At 37.2% G+C, this 22,331-nt stretch overlaps 1 protein-coding gene across 1 annotated transcript in view; it reads right to left on the reverse strand.

Moving 5' to 3' along the window:
* Positions 1-15,984: 15,984 nt before the first annotated feature.
* The window catches only part of snrnp40 (small nuclear ribonucleoprotein 40 (U5)), a 30,769-nt gene continuing 24,422 nt past the window's right edge, over positions 15,985-22,331 (reverse strand). The window contains exons 8-10 of the mRNA XM_028819222.2: positions 21,395-21,456; positions 18,500-18,603; positions 15,985-16,693 (exon numbers count right to left, since the gene is read on the reverse strand). Coding sequence (XP_028675055.1) covers positions 16,644-16,693; positions 18,500-18,603; positions 21,395-21,456 — 216 coding nt within the window. The 3' untranslated portion in view covers positions 15,985-16,643. The remainder of the gene's footprint in view (positions 16,694-18,499; positions 18,604-21,394; positions 21,457-22,331) is intronic.

A 22,331-nucleotide genomic window follows, 5' to 3' on the forward strand; every position in this document is an offset into this window, starting at 1 on the left:
ATAAAGTGAAGGGATAGGCAGCTCCAAAATGGCCAAATGGTTATTGTAAGTACACAATACATGAACATACTAATGCAGGGACTAATGTTCCTGTGAACTTGTTTATTCCAGCCTGTTTGAGGGGTAGGGGGGTTCACAAAGATGGGCAGAGAGGAAAACTGGAGTAGAGCAACTGAGGTGAAGCACAGAGACGAAGGGAGAACTGCAGCCTTACACAGACAGTCAGTGGGCAGGATCTGAAGTGACAGTTCTGGGGCTGGGAGGCAGCAGTGCTAACCACAGTTCCACTATGCAAAATTTCGATGCAATGAAATTAAGCAGCAAATATTCCAAACTCACTGTTTTTTTGTCATTTTCCAGATGGTATTATATACCCAACAAAGGAATAAATTCCCATCCAGTTCTAAACTCTGCCTAAACCAAAGTTAGATTCCCCAGAGACTCAGACACAGCGGGTGTAAAGTGTAAGATCCACAGGAAGTCTGTAGCACGGTAACTCTGCACTTCACTGCCAGTAGGGGGGCAGTACACCTGTTATGCATGCTGAGGGTCCACACCAGTTTGAGACTAAGAGATTTTCAGCCTAGGTAAGTTCTTCGCTCATTTTATTTCACCTGTTGTGCCAGATTGCTTGCTGCCAGTCAGCCACATAATCTGTTACTAAACATGCACGCAGTAAACATTTCAAGGGTACATATTTTTTTTCATTTCATTTTTATGAGCGGCAAGGTGGTACAGTGCATAGCTTTGTTACTTGAGAGTTTCAAAGCAACGTGTGTGGGGTTTCGATTTCCTCCCACTTCCTAAATACATTAATGTTAGCTTGGAAGGAGACTCTCAAGATGGCTGGCATCTTATCTTATCCAGGTTTGGTTCCTGCTTTGTCCCTAGTGCTGCTGGGATACACTCCAACTCCTCAAGACCAAGTGCTGTAACAATTTTGGAAAACTGATAGTTTCAATTACAAAATTAGATAAAATAAAAGGCAGTAATCATAATTTTAATTTTACCACAATAGTTTATCTTACAGACACATTTGTACAAGTTCACATGTAAAGTTCAAGCTCCTATTTGCTGTCATGTATACACTGTACAATGAAATTCTTATTTGCATGTTTCCCAGAGACTAGTAACAGGGCAGACAATGAATATAACATCATAGCCAGCACAACTTGAAAGACAATTCTATTGTTGGGAGCTTTGCAGCCCCGGCATTTTTTTCTCAAAGATCATTTAAATAAAATGTGAGGAAAAATCATTTTGACAGACTGAAACAAAGATGTTGGGGAGATGTTCAGTGTTGCGATTTCTTCAAAATTGAAAGAGTGCTGTCTAAACAAAATCAGCAAAGAGAAATGCTTCACTGTTTACACTTGCTTTATTCTAAAACCTCTCTTCCAGGGACAAAACTATTTATTTTGCCTCCTGCGGGTTGGATGTTAAGGATAATAACAGAGGTGGTCTTGATGCAGCCCCAGACATTTTTACCTACAGCTACAACGTGAGACAATGCACTCCACTGGTGCCTTCATTTTTACCTTTGCTTCTACAGCTCAAAGCCCAGCCCTCAGACTTGAGTATATAATTTCAGATGTCAGGAATGAACAGGAGTACTCAGCCAGGGGGGTCAGTTTTATGCACTCCTTTATTAATATTCAAGATGCCCTTCATTCTAATGATCCTGGTGTAGCTCCTGAAAGTACAGAGCACCATGCCACGAAAGGAAAAGGTGAGCATAAAGTCTTTAAAGAAAAGTAAAAGACCCTTAAGGGGCAATTGAAGTCTATGCCAACATTAGTACTGCATCATGGCTTCTTACAGGAAACCGATGTAGTCTCTGATCAGCCACCTCTGAGGACTTGAGGTTGGCCTCTGTGATAGCATCTAGCTGCCTGACCCTCAAAGATGAGGCCAGGAGTGAGAGCTTGTTACATATAAGCTGTAAAACAAAACCAGGGGGTCCCTTATCATCTCCATTTAAACTCCCAGCGAACACACTGTGCTCCAACTCAGCATCTATACAAACTAGCTATGCCATCAGAGCCCATCATGGAATATTGTACAGAAGATATTTCCAATTTTAGAATCCTCCTAGTTGTGTTTAGGATATATATGACTGAAGTGAACATTAAATTAGGCATTAGAAGTCAGGTGATGAAAGTTTCGGAGGTATGTTCAAATAAGCACTTAGAGGTAAAGCTTACAGGTAAAACATAGAACAAAACCTAGAGAAAACAAAGTAATATACAGAATAAATTGAGCATAGTCAATTCTCATTATCTGCCAGGGTGACGTTGCTGAAAAGCCCTGCAGAAACAGAAGCTGCGGAGATCGAAATATAGACCCTATGGGCGAAAATGGGGTAAGGTTCCAAAGGACCCTATTCCCTATACACTTTTGCTACCCACCAACCATAAACAAATAAGTCTGTGCACCAAAAATCAACTAATCTCAGCGTAACATGTTTGTGCTTGGGAACACTTGGCAAAACACTTTTATTAGCATTACGCATGAACTGCCATTGTTGGAATTGAATGAATTTACCTGAAAAACAGAGTAAAAAACTGAGAACGTGTGGAATATTTTCAGAAAATGGTTAACTCGTTAACCAAACAGAAATCACAAGAACAAAGCCACAGCTTCCCTTGATGGAGCTTGTGTCACTTTTTTTTGTGACTGCAAATAGGTGTGAGTAGACCATAGATGTCCCAAAATGAGTTATCCTTTTATACAAGTGGAGAAGTGAATCCACAGGAACGGAATACACAGATATTGAGGATTTGCTTTACTTGAGAATATAATGAAAGGTTTTGGAGTTCACCTTGAAACACATGCTCACGACCTGCATTGAACTACTGGAAGAAATGGTGAATTAACTGCATTAGAAACCAAATGTAAAACACTAAAGAGACATCTAGAAAGAAACATATTAGAATCATGGGAATCCTGGAAACTTCAGAATCTAGTAACCCAATTAAATTTGATGCAAAGTTCTTTCCTAAAAATCCACAGCAAGGGGTTGAAAGCAGGCACTGAAACTGGGACCCTCAGTAAACTACACAACATAGAGATGATTTTTTTTTTTTTTTTAAAACAGACCTACCTATATATTTTGTAATTTCTCTGCAACAACCACTGGAAAAAGAGGGGGAAAAGGGCAAGTTACTATTTTTCTTGTCTTTCTTCCCATTGTTTTTTTTTTTGTATTGCACGAACAGCGGAGACCCTCACTGTCTTCAAACGTCGTCTGAAGACACACTTCTTTCAACAGCACTTGGACTAAAGTTCCCATACTTTTTTTCTACCCTTTTTCTCAAAAAAAAAAAAAAAAATTTTGTACTAACAACTTACTATTTTCTTCTAGCATGGTTTTGTGTACAACTTGGTCAGCGGTAACTTGTTTAATGACAGTAGATTTAATCCTAGCCTTAAAGACTGAAGAACAGTCGTAGACTACTAAGCACTGTTGTAAGTCGCTCTGGATAAGAGCGTCTGCTAAATAATGTAAATGTATTTCTCCCTACTGTCTTATGTTATTTATTGGGTAGTTTACTGGTTGCAAGTCCTGACAATGAAGATCTGAAATTGCTGGTAAATCTAAAATTTAAAAACATTCTTTCCTTTATTCATCTAAAGTAAAAAAAGTAAAAAAGTAAATTGTGATTAACTGATAAACTTTGTAAGGTGGAACATTAAAGGTGTCAATCATGAACTTAAGAGAAATAAGTGTCTTCACATCTCACATCCTTAAGGCAGACTGAATATAATTACTGAAGACCCACTTAATAAGTAAGGATCATTTTCGGCTAAAAAGATGTCAGCCTCATTAAATTTTTAATTCTAACTATGATAAGAAAATCATTTGTAGCTGCTGAAGTAGCATCTGATTCCGAAGGGCAATATATATTTGGGGTTGGAGAATCTATTAAAGTCTGAATTAATTCTGGCTAATATAGTATACATGCACCAAATAGAGAAGACAGGAGAAATCACACTTATGGTATTTGCATTATCTCGCAGTATATGCATTCACAAACTTACCGTATAATGGCTGAAGACTTCAATTTTATATTAAATTCAGACTGCAAGTATATTTTCTAAAACTGCAATTTCACTATTAAGGGTCATAATTCTTCTGATCCATGGAGATCTATATATTTGAATTTTGCAGAATATTCTTTTTTCTTAAAAACAGAATGTTTGTTTTAGCAATAATAAGTTACAACACTCTATTAAATTTTGCAAAAAAGAAACTATTGTCATCACCTACCATGGAGCTCAAGTTATTGTGCCCTATAAATCCAACTTACAGCTGGGGTCTTACCTGATAAGGACATTATAAAATTTATATCCAAGCAAATTGATATTTTCTGAGAGACTGATATTTCTCCAGAGATGTTGTTCAGTAACACTATGGGAAATGCTGAAGACAGTTTTAAGAGGAAAATTGTCTCATACAGTGTGTGTCACATAAAAATAAATAGACTATAAAGGTAGCAAAGCTGACCACCAATATTTCTGGAGCTGATCAAGAATATGCCAGATCACCAAATGAGCCACTCTATAAGAAAAGGCTGTCTCCTTAGCTGAAATTTAATCTTTTAACTAGTTAAGAAACAGACACGTCATTATCAGTATGAAAATGTGAAAAAGGCCAATAAGGTTTCAGAAAAACAAATACATACAGTAAACAGGAAGTTTGGAAATAACAGCAAATGTTAATGCAACTGGAAATAAAATTAGGGAGCACAAAGAAATAACTGAAACGTTTAAGGAATACCACAATATGCCTCATAGTGTAAGCCAGGTGAGATTCAAGGCAAGAGCTTTTTTTTTTTAAATTCAATAACTCTGTATGTAGAAGAACCTGACAAACCCCACAGGATCTCTGAAATTCAAGATGCCATAAACTCAATACAGATCGGGAGAGATGCTGGCCCAGATGAGTATACAGTGGAATTTTATGAAGGGTTTTCAACCCAGTTAATGGTATTATAGGTAGCAATGTTTATAGAAAATAGAGAAAATTAAATTCTACAAGAAACAATACCACACACAGATTCCTTGCTTTTCAAAGAAAAACAAAGACTTTCATTAACATGCATCATATAGACCAATTTCGCTTCTGAATAATGATGTTAACATATTAGTGCAGTTTTTAGAACACCAGAGAATGTGCCTCTCTCTTGATAATCTCACAAAAGTAAACCAAATATATTATAGACATCGTATCCAGCATATCATATCCAATCTTCAATGCATGTTTAATGTCATACATTCACCTAGAGAATCTGAATTTCAGGAGGAACTGCTGTCTTTGGATGCATAATGAGCCTTTCATAGAGTTGAATGAGGCTATCTACTAAATTGTGCAAATCTGTGTTTTGTCTGCATGGATTAAATTGTTTTAGAGAATTCTAGAAGCATCAGTCCATATTAATAATATAAATATAGTTTATTTTAAATTTGAATGTAGAACAAGACAAAAGAGTTCATTGTCATCAATGCTGTTTGGACCACTAGCTGATTGTATCTGAAAACAGAGATAAAAGTGATCACAAGTTATCTCCAATATACTAACAACCCAGTTGTGTTTCATTCACTCAGAATATGGAACCAATGTAGGAAGTATTTTAAGATAAGCTTTTATTTGTGGCACCTCTGCATGATAACCACCTTTTTCCACCCTCTCAAACATATGCGGTTTTTCATGTCTGGAAAACAATCAGGATCAAATCACTGTACATAGCTCTGTACATAGACAACGTCTTTGCATCCTACGAACAATTACACTCCAAACTTTACTTTCCAGGAACACATTTCCTTTACTACCTCCAAATTAGAAACTTTGCTAAATAAAACCTGCCCGACTTTCCCACCTACTCCTATTCTGGAAAAAATATTAAGCAGTCTTGAGGACTCAGACAGCATTTCTGTAATATACAAAAAATTTTAAAGTCCCTCCCTTTCAAAGATCCCAGAGTACAGTGGGAAAAGGATCTCTCACTCAACATTTCAGAAAAGAAGTGGAAGGCAACTGCACAGAATTCACTTGAGCTCCATATGCACAAAGCATACAATTATTCAACTTAAAATCATCTATCAAGCACATCTGTTTCATTTAAAATTGTCCAAAATGTTTCCAGGGCAAGATCCAACCTGCGAACGTTACAATCGAGCTCCAGCCTCATTGTGCCATATGTTTTGGGCATGCACCAAATGAACATAATTTTGGACCAAAATCTTTAAATGCCTTTCAGACAGCCTTGGTGTCAGAATCTCTTCTAATCCACTAACAGCTGTGTTTGGTGTATTTCCAGATGGGCGTAAAGTGGCGAAGAACCTAGGAAGAATCCTAACTCGCCACTTTTACGTCAGCGGGTAACTGAGGTTATATATTATTTTAAATTGGAAAAAATCTAATTTTCACTTAGAGGATCTGTGTAATACATTTTTAAAGCCTTGCAGGATCTAATCAAAAACATTTTAGAATAAGCATTTAAATTGAGGAAGTGGATTCTCTTCCCTTATTTATTTATTTCTCCTACTATTAAAGTTTTACTCTGTTGGCCTGGCTCTCTTTCTCTTGGGTGGGGAATGATTTGATTTGAACTTAGTTTTGTAAAGTTTGACTTGCTTGTATGGAATGTTATTTGCATTTAAAAATGCAATAAAAGTGTTAAAAAAATAATAGTGCATAAAATTTGTTATTATTCCATTAAAATAAAAAATAAAAAAAGTGATCACAAGGGAAGGACCTGAACAAAAAATCTCTCTCTACACTCATGATGATATGGTGCTTTATATCTCAAGCTCACATTAATCTATCCCATTATGATTCAACCTGCTAGAAGAAATTCACAAGATCTCAGGATTCAAAATTAATTTGAATAAAAGCATGCATTTTTTTTAGTGAATTCTTTGTCACTTCAGATCAGGGTGGATACCCTTTTGCTGACTGCATCAGAACAGATTAAATGCTAGGAGATTATAACTACAAGGAACCATAAAGATCTCTTTAAGCACAATTTCAGTGATTTGATGGAAAATATTAAACAAGATATTAATAGATCTTACTTTAGCTGGGGGAATCAATACTGTCAAAGTGGATATCCTCCCAAAGCCCCTCTATCTCTTTGAGAGCATCCTTATATACATCAGCAAATCCTTCTTTAAGATGTTAGACTCAATTGGAATATCATTATGCTGGAATGCAAAACAGTTACACATTAAAAGGTGACTCTACAGAGATCTAAAGCAGAATGTGGCACGGCACATTCTGACATTCTGTTCTATTACTGGGTTGAAAATATTCATATCATAAATATTGGTTATTAGCATCTTGGTTAGTAACAGAATGGCCATCAGATCTCATTACATTTTTCTGGTGAGGGTCATGGCGGCAGCATGCCAAGCAGGTCAGCCCAGACTTTCCTGTCCCAAAGTACAGATTCCAGTTCAGGTGTTCCCAGGCCATCTGAGAGATGTACTGTAACCACTCTAGCATGTCCTGAGTCTGCCACAGGATCTCCGTCCAATGGTACATGCCCGGAGTAGATCTAAGCGGAACTGCCCAAGTGTGAGAGCATTGTTATAACATGCCCAAACCACGGCAAATGGATCCTCTCATTTCGGAAGGGAGCAGCGACTCCACTTTGAGGCTCTCCTGAAGCTTGAGCTTCTCAACTTATCATAAAGTGTCAGCTGAGCCACCCTGTGAAGAAACCTCATTTGTACCACTTGTATTTGTAATCTCATTCTTTTCATCATTACCATTAGGTGAGGATAGGGAGGCGGTAGGTTGACAAGTAAACTGAGAGTTTTGTCTTTAGACTCTACTCCCACTTTACCACCATAGCAAGGTACACCAACCGCAGAACTGCTGCCGCCACTACAATATGCTCGTTATTCTCACGTTGCCTTTATCCATCATTCATGAAAAAGATCCTGAGATACTTGAACTGCTCCACTAAGGACAGTTGTTCCCCCCTCACATTAGAACAGTGAAAAGAGTAGAAAGGAAACCAGGTTCTGAACATTCTTTGCATGCTCTTCTCTGTGCTCAAGTCGACATTAATTACTGTCAATTCACCATTTACTAAAGATATGGAACCCATGTTGGACACATGGCAAAGGCAAAGACAATTCCCTCTATACATGATGATAACCTATTTCAGCTTTCTTTAACTTATATAGTATTCAATCTATAGAAGACACTAGAAAGTGTGAAATTTAAAGAGCTCTGTATAGATGATTTTCACCTGTTGAATTAATAAATTCTAAATGTAATCCTCCAGAGACACACTTTTTCTTCTATATACAAATTAGAAACTTCCTTAAAAGCAATCTGTCCTACTTCCTTTATCTATCACCTCAAATCCAATTTTATTTGTCACATACAATTATAAGAATAGTGCAAACTGTGAAATACTTAGCTATTGAAGTTCAAGAAGAATATAAATTGTATAAAAAAAATGAAACACACACTCACAAAAACTTCTGGCTTGAATAAGGGAGCTGCAGCTGTCAACCACGGGCTTGTAGGTGGGTGCAAGATCTGGTCAGATCCATTCAGTTGCATGGCGGGTTTTCATTTAAAGGCATTGATATTTGAATAGAGCAAGTCCAGCTTGTTGCGTCCTCAAATGGAGCTCGCTAATGTTCCTCTATCATTCCTGAAGTGATGATGTTCTAGTTCTCCACAGTGTATCAAACACTTTTAAGCAACTTATATCTTATTGATCTTATGGAAGAATAGGAAATGGACCTCTTAATTAAAAATTCAAGAAAGGAATGTAAATCAGCCATTCATAACCTGCACTGTAGTTGAATATGCCCTAAATAAGTGTTTCCCACCCTTTGTGGTGTCATAACCCAGTTTTTCTCATGCTAGTGTGTTCGAGACCCACCAGGGTTGTCTGGGGTCAGCTGTGATCCTGCTGCAATGCTGCCTGTGTGAATCGAGCACAATTATCAGAGTTTGGGTGGGTGGGGTTTCATCCAGGGTGGGCCGTGGTCCACCTACAACGCTGTCCTAATTGAATTAAAAGTTGTTTGTCAGTCACACATATCTTGTCTACTATTATAAATTTACAAGATCCCTCCTGCTAGTGATGTCAGCAAGCCCCTGCATTACTAGGTCACAATTTTAAGGATGTCCTATACTGGAACTATTTTGAGCAAAACATTTTTATACATCTTGGATAGCCATGGTTTTAAAATCACTCTTTAACTCATTAACAAACAGAAACATTTGGAGCAGTACCAGATGAGATAAAAGTGTAATATTCAACACTACACTCCTTTCACTAAGACTTTATTTTGCTCAATCCACTCTGCAACTAAGCGGGAAAGAGATGTTCCATATTACAAGAAATTCAAATTCTTCTTATGATGATCTGTTCAGAACATAATAACAAATAAGCATGCTAGGCCTGTATTTATCCCTTAACCTTTTTATTTATGATATGAGAGTTTCTTCCAAGGAAAAACGGGGTGAGGCCTCCAAAAGAAGCGATCAAAGCAGGCCAGGATCTTTACTGGTCTGCCTAGTACAGACTTGCCTGACTTCAGCCAGGCTCTTAAGGCTACCTACTAGTTTAACTAAAGCAGCCCCATATAGGAGGAACTAGCAGAATAACTAAAAATATCTCAAAAATACAGCAAAAGTCCCACAAGGATGAGGATAACCATCAACCCCTAGCTTGTGCACAAAAAGGGAAACAAAGTTTAAATCAAAGATTTATTAACAACAAACAGATGATAAAGAACAATCACTCAACAGAGAAAAAGAAGTATAAAGGAGCTGTCTAAAAGGCAATCCATAGGAAACAAAGTCCAACTCACAATCAAATAATCAGAATACTTCAAGCAAAAAATAATCAAAAAACAAATCCAACACCAAACACAGCATTACTCACAGAAACTCCTTAAACAAATGATTCCCACTCCTGAGCCTTCTCATCTTACTTATATATCCCAAAGTGGTGATGTCAAGGTGGTCCTGTCTCTGGGGCGGCACCCACAATGTACATGGAACAGAAGTAAATTTAAAGAGACAGTACACAATTATAAACAAATCAGAAAAGCAGGTTAAAATAACAGATGGGGTTTAAATGCTGAGCTTTATTCAATTGCGTTTAAAGCACACTATTGTACTTGCTGTTATTTTCACTTGTTTCACTGAGTTGTGTTCTCATATAATATTATGTTTCCAAATAAAAGGAAATAAAAAATGCCCTGCTTATGACTCAGGTGGGCTCAACTGAAGTGGACCACTCAGAGTGGATTGCTAATTCTGGTTTACTTGCATTTAAGAAGAAAAGGCCATAGCAACACACTTAGCAATGTCACAAGAGCCATTCAGATTTGCAGAAGACACATTCTAATTCAAGCAGCGCAGGAGAAAAGTGGCGGTCTGCAAATTGGGGCTGAAGATGCAAAGTTTCCAAGTAAAATCAAAATCATTAAAAAGCAAAAGAGGTACTCAGACTAGGGAAAGTGCAGCTCTTATGTTTGCACAGCTGACAAGTCTTGGCTGTTCAGTAGCTCTATATTTATTCTGTCATTGATTTTTTTCCATCCATTTCCTCAAACTATATATTCCAGTTCAAGGTTACAATCTATTAGATTAGCTTCTTGCTTAAGACAGGAACCAACCATTGCTGGGACATCGGATCATCACTGTGTTTAATACTCAAGTATTAGCATCTTGTGAATTTGATTCAGTGGTGGGGGTTAAAAAAAAAAAAACAAGACAGTAGAGACTGGGGAAGGCATTTCATTGAACATTCATCTCTGGAGATATACGTGACAGGAGAAAGGGTTAAACACAGGCCACAGCAACATGACAAGTGTTCAGAGAAGGAGAAAAGATGAGTACCAAAGTGTGACAGGTAAAGACAGCTGCTGGGAAAAATTGTGAGAAACAAACATGGATGAAGGCAAGACAACACTGTGATTTGGGAGATGTCTATGTGACCTAAACAGCCAGTAGAAGCGCATCTTCGCTGTCACAGCATCATTTCATAAATGAAAGGCAGCTCCTGAGTGGCTTATTCAGAAAGGTCATCATAATCAAGGACCTCGAGAAGCATTGTCATGTTGAGAACTTTGGGACCCCTCTAGGTCATAATACTAATAACGCAAACATTCAAATCCCCAAAAAATATTCAAAATGGCTACAAGAAGGGTGAAATAGCATCAAAACCTCGGCTAGTCACACAAAGTGTAATGCAAGATCTTTATAAATAAAAAGACATTTTACAAAATTGCTCAGTAACAACATAAAGCTCCTGGGAGCACAAGAGCCAAAACAAACTGTCTGAAAGGGGTGATTGCAATTCAAGGCAAACAATGTCCCAATTACAAATCCAAAGAGCAGTCGAAATGCAGAGCAAAGAGATAAAAAACAAATCCAGAAATTCACAAAAGAGAAACTCACCACACCATGAGCACATTCATAATGAACCGCAAGGGACTGCTTGTTTTCCCATCCTTAATAAGGCTCAGTGCAGTCCATTGACAGTGATTGGCAGGTGGTTCTGCTTCTTGGGGGGCCGTCAACAAAACACACAGAACACAGCAAGCTACTCAGATCTAAATGAGTACACACAGAAACTAAATGGCAACACATTAACATAAGCAAAGAAAATAAAAATGAATAAAACAGACATAAAAATGGCAGTTGAGCCCACGCCAGAGCAGGAACCCTGGCTGAAACACAACAATGAGAAAGCCACAGTATTAAAGAATTTGATAAAGATGATTTAAAGTTGATTTAAAATTGCTACAAATCACAATGCTGTATTGGCATCAAAACCTAAATTTTTTTTTTTTTTCATTTTTTTGTTTGATTTCAAAAATAAAAAGATGATAGTAGTTCAAAAGAAAAGACATTTTCATATATAAATTTGAACCCCTCCCTACCAACGGTGCTCAAAAAAGCAACTTAAAGTGTTATGGAGTTAAATGAATACAGCATGCAGGTCACTGACAAGTCCCAGAGGCCCACACTTCTGGCCAAGCAAAGGGAAATTCTGAACTTATATCAAGCTGGATCATGGGTTTGCTGACAACCAAGAATCAATCATGGAAACGGTGTCTGTCCATTTATTGATAGTATGAGGAGATACCCCGTTAATCCGTGCAGCAGACAATTTTAACATAGCAAGGTTGTAAAAAGAGTACTTCCATACAGAGAAAGTAGCTCTGCTGCCTCACAGTAAGGAGTCCAGGGTCTTGAAATGAGTTGAAACAAACCCAGGAAAAAAATCAAAGCAGACATCTAAACCCATCAAAGTCAAAGTCAAAACACAGCCATAAGTTCACTGTCAAAAGAATCTGTAACCTCAAAAATTATTAAATTACAATTAGAACAGCTAAACCTGGACATTGAATGGACTAAGCCGCCAGCTAATAAACTTTCACCCTAATATCACTCAATGCAACTTCCTGAGTCACGTCCTGTTAGGATTGCTGTGGCAGCCGTAATAACAAAGGGGCGAGGCCTCCATAACAGCCCACAAAACAAGTCTCACACCATGGCAAGCCTGTCTGCAGGAAAACATCATGCTTCGTGCCTGACTAGGCCTCAGAAAGGAGGTCAGGATTTTAAATTCAAAACAACAGCAGAAGAGTTCCAGACACCTGAATTAGAGAACCGTGTCAAATCCGGCAGGAGCAAAGGCAAGTCCACAAAATGTTTATAAATAAAAACAAGCAAATTACAGACTTTGCCATATCTTCTCCTACTGGTATTATTCTACTGTCATAAATACTATCATTTTTATATCTACAGTGATTGAAGTAATAAGATAAACACAGGGCACCTTGTCTGAGGAGACTACAGCCATCTTTCTCACAGGGTTTAGCAGGCATGGGGTGGGGGAACGCCCCAATAGCATGAGCCTAATGGTGATTGGTTTTGAAGTGGCTTTAATGAAGCGTGTCTCGGTTATTCTCAGGGATCAAGGTGTGTCAGCTCTTAGGACAAGGCTATTCTAGGGGACCAAGGTAGCCTTTAGTTCTGGGGTATTTCTGGGGACATCCATGTGTTGTTCACACCGAAGCTCGTGATTCCTTAAGTGGAGTACTGAGGAGTGACAGGCAGTGGAGACATCACTCATAATCACTGCTTGTGTGGAGACAGTCTGTGCGTTTGTGGAGTTTAGGGGGCTGGGGTAGACCAATCTAATGACAAACTTGCTGAGGTCCACTCATCGCACAACATCATGTGCTGTACAATGCCATCTTGTATGGCATGGCTGTGTGTCACATGCCTAGCAACAGCTGTGGCAACCATAAACAACATGGCATTGTCTATCAGAGGAATTCCTAAAATGGTGGAAAACGTAAAAAAAAGTATTTACAAAAAAAATTAAATATACTTTTATGCAACATTATGAAAAATAAATGTAAAAATCTGCTAAAGGAATAAAAACAACTTAACAATAGTAATAATTAGCACTCCAGACTGATCCTCGTCAAGTTTCTTTTTATTGCACTGAATTATTCTTTAAATAAAGATGCATTCAGGTAAATCAAGCAGTGTGGCTTAACGACTAGGTGGTGAACTGTGACCAACAAGGCTGCTGGTTTTAGTCTGTTGTGAATATAATGAAAAAAATAAATAAATAAATAAAGATATGCAGACAATTACAATGTGTCCTGACTTCATAAGCTGCTTTGGGTAATGGCTGCTGCCAAAATAATAATTAAAAAAAGTAACAGCACATTAACATTGTCCAGCCCGTTTGAGTGAGAAGCATTTTGTAATTTAATTGCCGACTGCAACTTGTAAAGCTCATTTTCAGTTAGACTGTACTTTGGAATGACTCGTATTTTCCAAGACCTTGAAAATAACTTTCTAAAATATTTTAATTTCCCATGATTAGAATTCAATTGAATAAGCAGGAATGTATTTTTTCACATTTCCATTCTCAGCCTTGCTGTTCATGTTCAATAAATCCATAGTGAAATAACATTATTGAAGATCAGAGTGAATGGATTAGTGAATTATAAAATGATTATATAGTTGTCTAAAATGATTAATTCAGCCTGCATATGCATTTTATTGCTCAAATCTTTATAACATTCTGCTTTTAGTGCAGAATTCTTTTTATTCTTACACTATGCGGCAAATGTTTGTGGACACCCTAGCGTCATACCTACTGTATATGAGCTTGTTGGACACCCCATTCTAACACCAGGGGCATTAGTATGACATTCGACCTTTCTACCCTTTGTGGCTGTAACAGCCTCCATTCTTCCTACCAAAAGATTCTGGAGTGTTTCTGTGGGAGTCTGTATCCATTCAGCCAAAAGAGCAATTGTGGGGTCAGGCCTAATGATGAAGCTGAAGATCTGGTTCATAATCGGTATTCCAGTTCATCGGAAAGGTGATCAATAGACATAAGGTTAGAGATCTGTGCAGGCCACTTTAATTCCTCTATGTCTTTATGGACCTGGCTTTGTGCACAGGCAGTACAGTCATGCTGGAACAGAAAAAGGCCCATGTCTTTGTACGCTGTAGCATTACGAGTACCTTTCACTGGAACCAAGAGGCCTAACCTAAACTGCTGCATTACATGTTACAGTAGTCACTATGCATACCAGAAGGTAGAGTTCTCCTGTCATCCGCCAAACCCAGATTGGTCCATCAGACAGCCAGATAGTGGAGCATGATCCAACACTCCAGAGAACATGTTTCACACTTTTTAAAAATGTCTTTAATATACTGTATAAAAAACACTCCAACCCATTTTTTATATGTTACTTATCTTGTGTAGTTTGTAGTGATGATATGAATTGTTTTCATGGACAGTTTTGATATACAGTAGTTTACTGTTGTCCAGCATTGATCACTTTAGATGCTTTTTCTATCAGAAACCTTATCTCCATTCTTCACAAAAATGCGAGATTCAAATTTTTTTCCCATTCATCCTACAAACTACAAGGGGTAAGTAACAGAAGAAACTGATAGTTTTTAGTGGAGCATACCTTTAATATCACAGGCTCTAGCCAGTGTTATAATGAGACAAGATATCAAAAAAATCAAACATCTCTTGCCACAGGTGCTAGAGAAAAGTCAGCATGAATGACAGTATTGAATCTGATTTGACCTGATGTAGGTATGGATTCCACAGCAAAAGATTTTAAACATAATTTTAAAAGTTTCAAAATGAGTTGATTCTTGCCACTGAGTAAACAATATTTAACACTCAATATGCTTATCACCCTACCAAAACGTTCCAAGTACAGTACTACTACAAACAAGACACTGGGCAGACATCTGTTTTTACAATTTTAATACAAAAAAAAGGAAAACAAGAGAGACTAGGCAGATAAATATACTAACATTCCTGTTATGCTGCACAATAAATAACAGGTTTCATTTTAAAGGTACTGGTGAAACAAAGCCATAAAAAAATAATCAAACATGGAATATGCACATTTAATTGGCTGAAAAAGCCTATGACATCTGCCAGTGAAAATACTGGACAACTTCTATCCCTTGTCAGCAAAGCAGCCAAATTAAGCTCTGATGAAGGGAAGCAAGATGTGAAGCTGAAAAAGAAAAGCTTTTATAAAATGTTAATGGCTTCAAGACAACAGAAGTGGCAGCTGGGTGAACAAGTGCAAACTAAATTAGCCATGCTATTCAGTCTTTGCAGGAGATGTCCACTCAGATTTACTGTTGTTGCTTTCTTTATTATGATTTATAACAAAAAGTTTGCATGCTCTTCACAGATCCCTCTTGAAACTGTCAAGAGGTTTCTTCTGAACCAATTTAGAGACACCAAAAACAAACAGAAGACATTGTAACAGCCTGTCATGCACCAATGGGCCTTTCATCAGAAATGGGAATCTAACTCCATCACATATATTCAAAGGCAAATTGAATCTGGCAATTACACCAGGCCTGATGCACTGAGAGATATCTAAAATTGTCCAGACAAGTAGCTTCCAGGTCTGGACACAAAGGAAAAGGAGACAGAAATTGGTGACCTGCACAATGGATGGGTGGAGTACCGCATGAAACCTTTTTCCTGCTCTCAACTGCTGACCACTGGTGCATAAAATGTCTAAATGTACACTTAATGCTTAATAAAGCAAGGTCCAGATGTAAGGGATATTACATCTGAAAGCGTACCGGTCACTCCAGTTAATCTATCTTAAAATGTAATTTGCTCTCTGCATCGTGTTTGCCATGTGAATAAAGATTTTCCTGTAATTCATTTCCATTTATCACAGGGAAGCTCATTTGTATTTAATGCGAGCCAGGTTTTTACAGGTGAAGTGTTCCATAAAGGTGATCAGATAGGCCATACTTGTTAACACAACGGAAAAGGCAATTTAATTTTCACCACTGTTTGCTTTACATCTCAATGCAGCCCAATGGACAGAGGTGGACTTAAATCACAACCGTAGGACATTAATTCCATTAAGACCTGCTTTTGCCACAATTTCGATGTTTTGAATCCTACAAAGTAATTTAGTCTATTAGGGAGATAAAATGTTGCAAGTACAACACTGACTTATGCCTTTTGTCGAGACGATCTTGGTGTGCAGATCAACAGTCCTTTTATCCAAGTCCAAGTAGCTGATGAACCTCACAGAAGGAAACATTCTGTTCTGGATTCCTATTGTATTTCACCCATGTACAGTTTTTTGTCACTAGATCCTGAAAGAACTAAGAAGGAAAAAAAAGCACACACATAATACATAAGCATATACACACATATTTACACATACATATACAAATATATATTACATTTATGTTTCAAAATCAAATACAAAAAAAAACCTACCTAACGTTTTAAAATAACCAGATGCCAAACTGGCATAATAAAAGAATGATGCTGGAAGTAGTTTATAAAAGTCACTAAAGTCTGTACTCTCATTACTTATGCATTTACTCTAACAGATACACCCTAGGTCAAAAACTGGTTGATCTGTCATGCCCTTTTACAGGAGCTCTGGACTATGCCCCTCTCTCTCTCTCTATCTGTGTAGCTGTCATTACTGTTTTACTGGCCAGAACATATTCAATACTTGCATACAAAACCCTGCAATTTTAATGTTTTTCTTTTCAGGATCTCCACCCCTGAAATGAAGTGACAAAGTTAAGTTTAACATTGTTATGAGATACAGGTTTATAGGGTCACTTCTATAAATTGTATATTGGTACATTTACCTGTCTGTGTAATTTCAGGGTATGGAGATTTTTTTTCTACTGAGATAAATGGCAACATGTCTGGCTAAAAGAAGTGTTACAACCAACTGATGATACATTTAAATGGTACAATCTTTTGACATTCCTCTCAAGGACTAGTTATGATGAAAGAGCGCCAAGAATTAATTCTATGATCTAAACCTTGGTTCATTACACAGTTACAGGGTATGACAAACATAATTTCATTCTACTGAGCTATATATGTGTTTTTCTGAACCCAACCACTGCTAACATTTGTGATGGAACTATCCAGCTACAAGTACATAACATAATTAGATATAAAGATACTGTAAAAGTGGACATGGATTGGCTGGCATCCTGGCCGGGATGGATGTTCTTTTCCCAGCTGGGAAGCTCCCAGCACCATGTATTCCCCTAACACAGCAAGTGGCAGCATCCTTCTGGTGGATCTCTCATGTGCACACCTGCAGGACTGCATGGGAGCTGTAGTCCTGAATGGTAGCCCTGCTGGGTTCCTTAAGTGCTGCTAGGGAGTGGACCTCTCCACTTTAAGGAGGTTCAGCCTAATCCAGATAAGCTTCCTGGGTGCAATGTTATGGAATGGAAAGTACTCTAAGGTATGGCATAAAAGAAGCCATTGTGCCTCACTCAGGCAGGCTGGTGTTGGGATAGGAGAAGGGCAATAGAAGTGCACCTTTTATTTATTTTGTAATGCATGTAGTAATAAAATGTATTGCATTTGTTATTCCTACAGATGGCGCATCACAAACATATACGATAATGCATTTTGTTACTACAAACTCCTGTGATGTGCCATCTGTTGAAATGGCAAAAGCAATGCACATGTCTGTTATATGCCATTTGGTATGGGATTCATAAAAGCAGTGTTAATGTTTGTGATGCACCATCTATTGGAATAACAAATGCAATGCATTTTATTACTAATATGGTTTGTGATGTGCCATCTTTTGGAATGAAGGGGACATAGCAACCTGAAGGACACACAGACACTTAAAGAGTTCAGACACTTACTAGTTTTATTAAGTTGGATATCAGTCTTGACTGTGAGAATGTATAAAAAAACTGAATACTTTTCCCAACAATAATTACTATTACTTTGAACATTCACTTATTAGAACTTGTGAGCCTCGAGATACAATTGAGAAATGGTAATTGCTGAATTTATGCTCATCTTATTAGACTGGATTACCATTTGAATCAGTCTATTATATGCATTTCTTATTTAAAAACACTATAATTCCACCAGTACTTTTTCCCACATTAAAGACAAGATTTACTTACCTATTGGTTCCTCTGGATGGAAAACAACCTCATTGACTGAACCTGCATGGCCAGGCAGCTTGTAGAGGATCCTTCTTGATGTTGTATCCCAGACATAAACAAACCTATAAAAACACACAAGAGACTTGCTTAGTCTGTCTTTTATAGACAAAGTCCAATTTATGCAAGCTCATAATATAAAAACACTATAAAGACAATAACGTTTTTGTTTAAGTGTGGAAGGTATTATTGGAGACATGTCTGCATAGCAGAATGATTACCGTTACACTTTGAACTCGTTCCACATTCAAGAGTGTTGCAAGTGCAGTCAAGACAATACTTCTTAGTAAGTAAACATGAAAAAAACCTGGTATCACATAAGTTAGGACAGTAGTGTATTCTTCAAACTAGCAGTGCTGTAAAATGAAAAAAATCAACAAAGAAAAAAAAAAACTTTCCTAAATCACCCTCACAAGAGATGACAATTAAAATGTATAACAACTTTAATGCTGTAAACTATCCCAAAGGGCTTTGTATGAAATATAATAGAACAGGTAAGCTATATTATCTGTCCTTTGAACACAACTACCACATAAATCAAAAACTGGTACTAATTAAGATTTAGGAATGAAAATATATTAATAATAGGAACATTATTATTATTTATCCAACTACTAAGCTGTTCAAATTAAATCAATAACCTCCATATTTTATTAATTGAAAAGTAGGCCCAATAAGCTGGTTAGCTTCAAAAAGTAAACTCTGAATATCTTCTAGCTTTCTAAAACCTGGTTGATAAAACAAGGATTATAGCTATAAAATGGTAATTTTGTTGTAAACAAGTAACTCTATTCACTCAGTCCTTCACTGCCACATAGTTACATCTATTAAAACCTCCTGAAACTTTCCAGCTGCATAGCAGAAACATTTGTATCCAATAAATGTTCCTCATTAGTGTGTTGTACGACCTTTCCAATGAACAGAACACTAATCACTGACTGACTGGTAGCTGATAAAAACAGAGCAGAGGCGTTTCTGTACAGCAGGAACGGGAGCCATAATTTACTGTTTCACTACAATAAAAAGTGAACACAGAAAGAGGTGAGGGCCATCAAGACTGAAGGTTTGAGTAGGTATGTTGATAGGCTATCTTAATTAAACACTAAAGACAGTTAAAAATGACTAGCATTATTTCCTTTTTTAACCCATATTACAGCACAGGCTTTTTGTGTAATTTAACATTACACAAGGCCGCTATTCTTACATTACTGATCAGTGAGACTGCAGTTTAAATGAGACAATTCATTTCCCAAACAACTATTCTAAAGTGTTGTCTAACAGAGAGTATTAGCCACTTAATCAGGTTCCTTTTAATCAATTCCAGAGCAGGATCAACGGGAAGTAAAAATTAAGTGGCCGCTTCAGAAGTTGCTTTAAATGTCCTTGATTGCGTACTCTAAATAATTATGACTAACAACCATCTTGTGGACAGGGAGGATTGGAAAAAGGCAAAGAACCGCAAGCCTTTTGTTATAATTACTATATCATAAGTAAGTAAACTCTTATGTAAAATGCTAATGATAAGTCATTTTCAAACACTTACAATACACCACAAACAAGCAAATGTGGTCTAGTGGATAAGGACCCACGCTTTAAACACAAAGCACGAAGGTCTGAACCCTCTAGTGGCTAACTGACAGAATGTATAGACTTAAATGACAATAAAATGCAATTTAATTAACTAATGAAATATAAACCATTTTAGAATAATTTTCACTGTAAAATATGCTGTGTATAACTGAAGTCTGAACAAAAGGAGCGGGCTGAAATTAAATACAAAATATTTGAGAACACTTCAGGTAAATAAAAAAAAAGAAAAGAAAAAAGTACTGTCAGGAACGATGGGAATCTTTTGTGAAATGATTGAAGAATGAGATAAAAATTAAAACAAAATATAGTTAGACAAACATGTACACAATCTGTTTACCCCTTTTCATAATATTTTCCTCTTTGTCTGTTTAAGACACGTTATTTTTCTCCAACACAAGCAACAGTGCAGTTTCTGTAAGCCAATTAATCATGCAACTTATATAGTTTCCTTTTATCAATCAAAGCAATGACCGTGTAAAAATGCTATTGAGATATTCATATATTATAGAAATAAAAACCAAGATTATGCTAAACTCAAAAATATTCCTTAGAATGTTTCCTCAATGTGATAATAGTTGCAAGAAAGTTTTGCTGATCAGAGCCATTTTGCTGTATCTTTAACTGATTTGTTTCTTCTTCATCTAGTTATTATATTAATTAGAGGAACTTTTTAGTTAATCATAAAAGTTCACTAGAAATACATTAAACATGGGACCTCTATTCTTTCTAATAAGGAAAATTACTTTAGGCAGATCAGCATGTTTAATAGTTTTGCATACATGTGTTAAGTAATTTATGAGGAAAAAAAAATATGACAGCCTGTCTCGTCTTCATGTTATCACGTTTTCATGTGAGTTACTTGAATTGTCACCAGAAACTGCAGCTCTATTATCAGTAGTACTAATGAAACATGTGGACCTACAGTCCTAAAATAAAATGCTAGAAAAGGCTAGTTACAAACAAGTGTAAACTCCATGCCATTTGTTTAAAGCGTATGAACTTACAAATGATTATGAATTCTACACATGTATAGCATGTATAGTGTCCTGGAGGATTACCAATAGATCGTCTTGACGGGACTGTACTTTAATTACAATAAACTTTTCTGTCCATCAGGTTACTACTGCACTTTTTTTTAATCTCCAGAACATATCCGGTCATATGCTTTCAATTATGACCAAGATCAAGGTTCTAGCCACCAACAGTACCAGAATAATCGTGTGAAAGACGGACAGGCATTAGCATTTTATATCTATGTAGATTTACCTGTCAGCAGAACCTGCTGCTATTTTGCTTCCATCGGGAGACCAGGAACACCTCAAAAGGTTCTAAATGATACATTAAAGAACAATAAAAAACATTAGCTGAACTCTAAAACAAACTGAAAATTAGTACAGATGCTACCATGCATTGATGTAAAAATCACTCTCTAAACATTAGAGTAACGTTACCATTATGCTGTAGATGTATTTAATTAAGCCTATTAATAACTATTTTGTAGTTTAGGAATCTCTTTCCGGGCGGCACAGTGGCGCAGTGGGTAGCGCTGCTGCCTCGCAGTTGGGAGACCTGGGAACCTGGGTTCGATTCCCAGGTCCTCCCTGCGTGGAGTTTGCATGTTCTCCCCGTCTCTGCGTGGGTTTCCTCCGGGCGCTCCGGTTTCCTCCCACATTCCAAACACATGCAGGTTAGGTGGACTGGCGATTCTAAATTGGCCCTAGTGTGTGCTTGGTGTGTGGGTGTGTTTGTGTGTGTCCTGCGGTGGGTTGGCACCCTGCCCGGGATTGGTTCCTGCCTTGTGCCCTGTGATGGCTGGGATTGGCTCCGGCAGACCCCCGTGACCCTGTGTTCGGATTCAGCGGGTTAGAAAATGGATGGATGGATGGATAGTAGTACATAATGGTGGTAATTATGTTCAAGTGCACCCAGCCTGTACTCAGACTTTACTATCGAGTACAAAAAAAAATCTTCCTCACATGTCTCCTCAAAACAGAAGACAATAATTCCAACAAAAGAGAGGCACAAAAAAAAAAAAAAAAGGACATGCATTTCATGCAACATATTGTGTACTACACAAAAAATATACTAAACTGATTTAGTTTGATTAAAAAAAATAAATAAATAAAGAAAGAACTAAAATTTCAACTATTATTTGATCATTATAATGATGATCTATGGTAAATTCCTTTTTTAATTATTAAAA

This window comes from Erpetoichthys calabaricus, chromosome 14 (assembly GCF_900747795.2).
Source record: "Erpetoichthys calabaricus chromosome 14, fErpCal1.3, whole genome shotgun sequence".
NCBI lineage: Eukaryota > Metazoa > Chordata > Cladistia > Polypteriformes > Polypteridae > Erpetoichthys > Erpetoichthys calabaricus.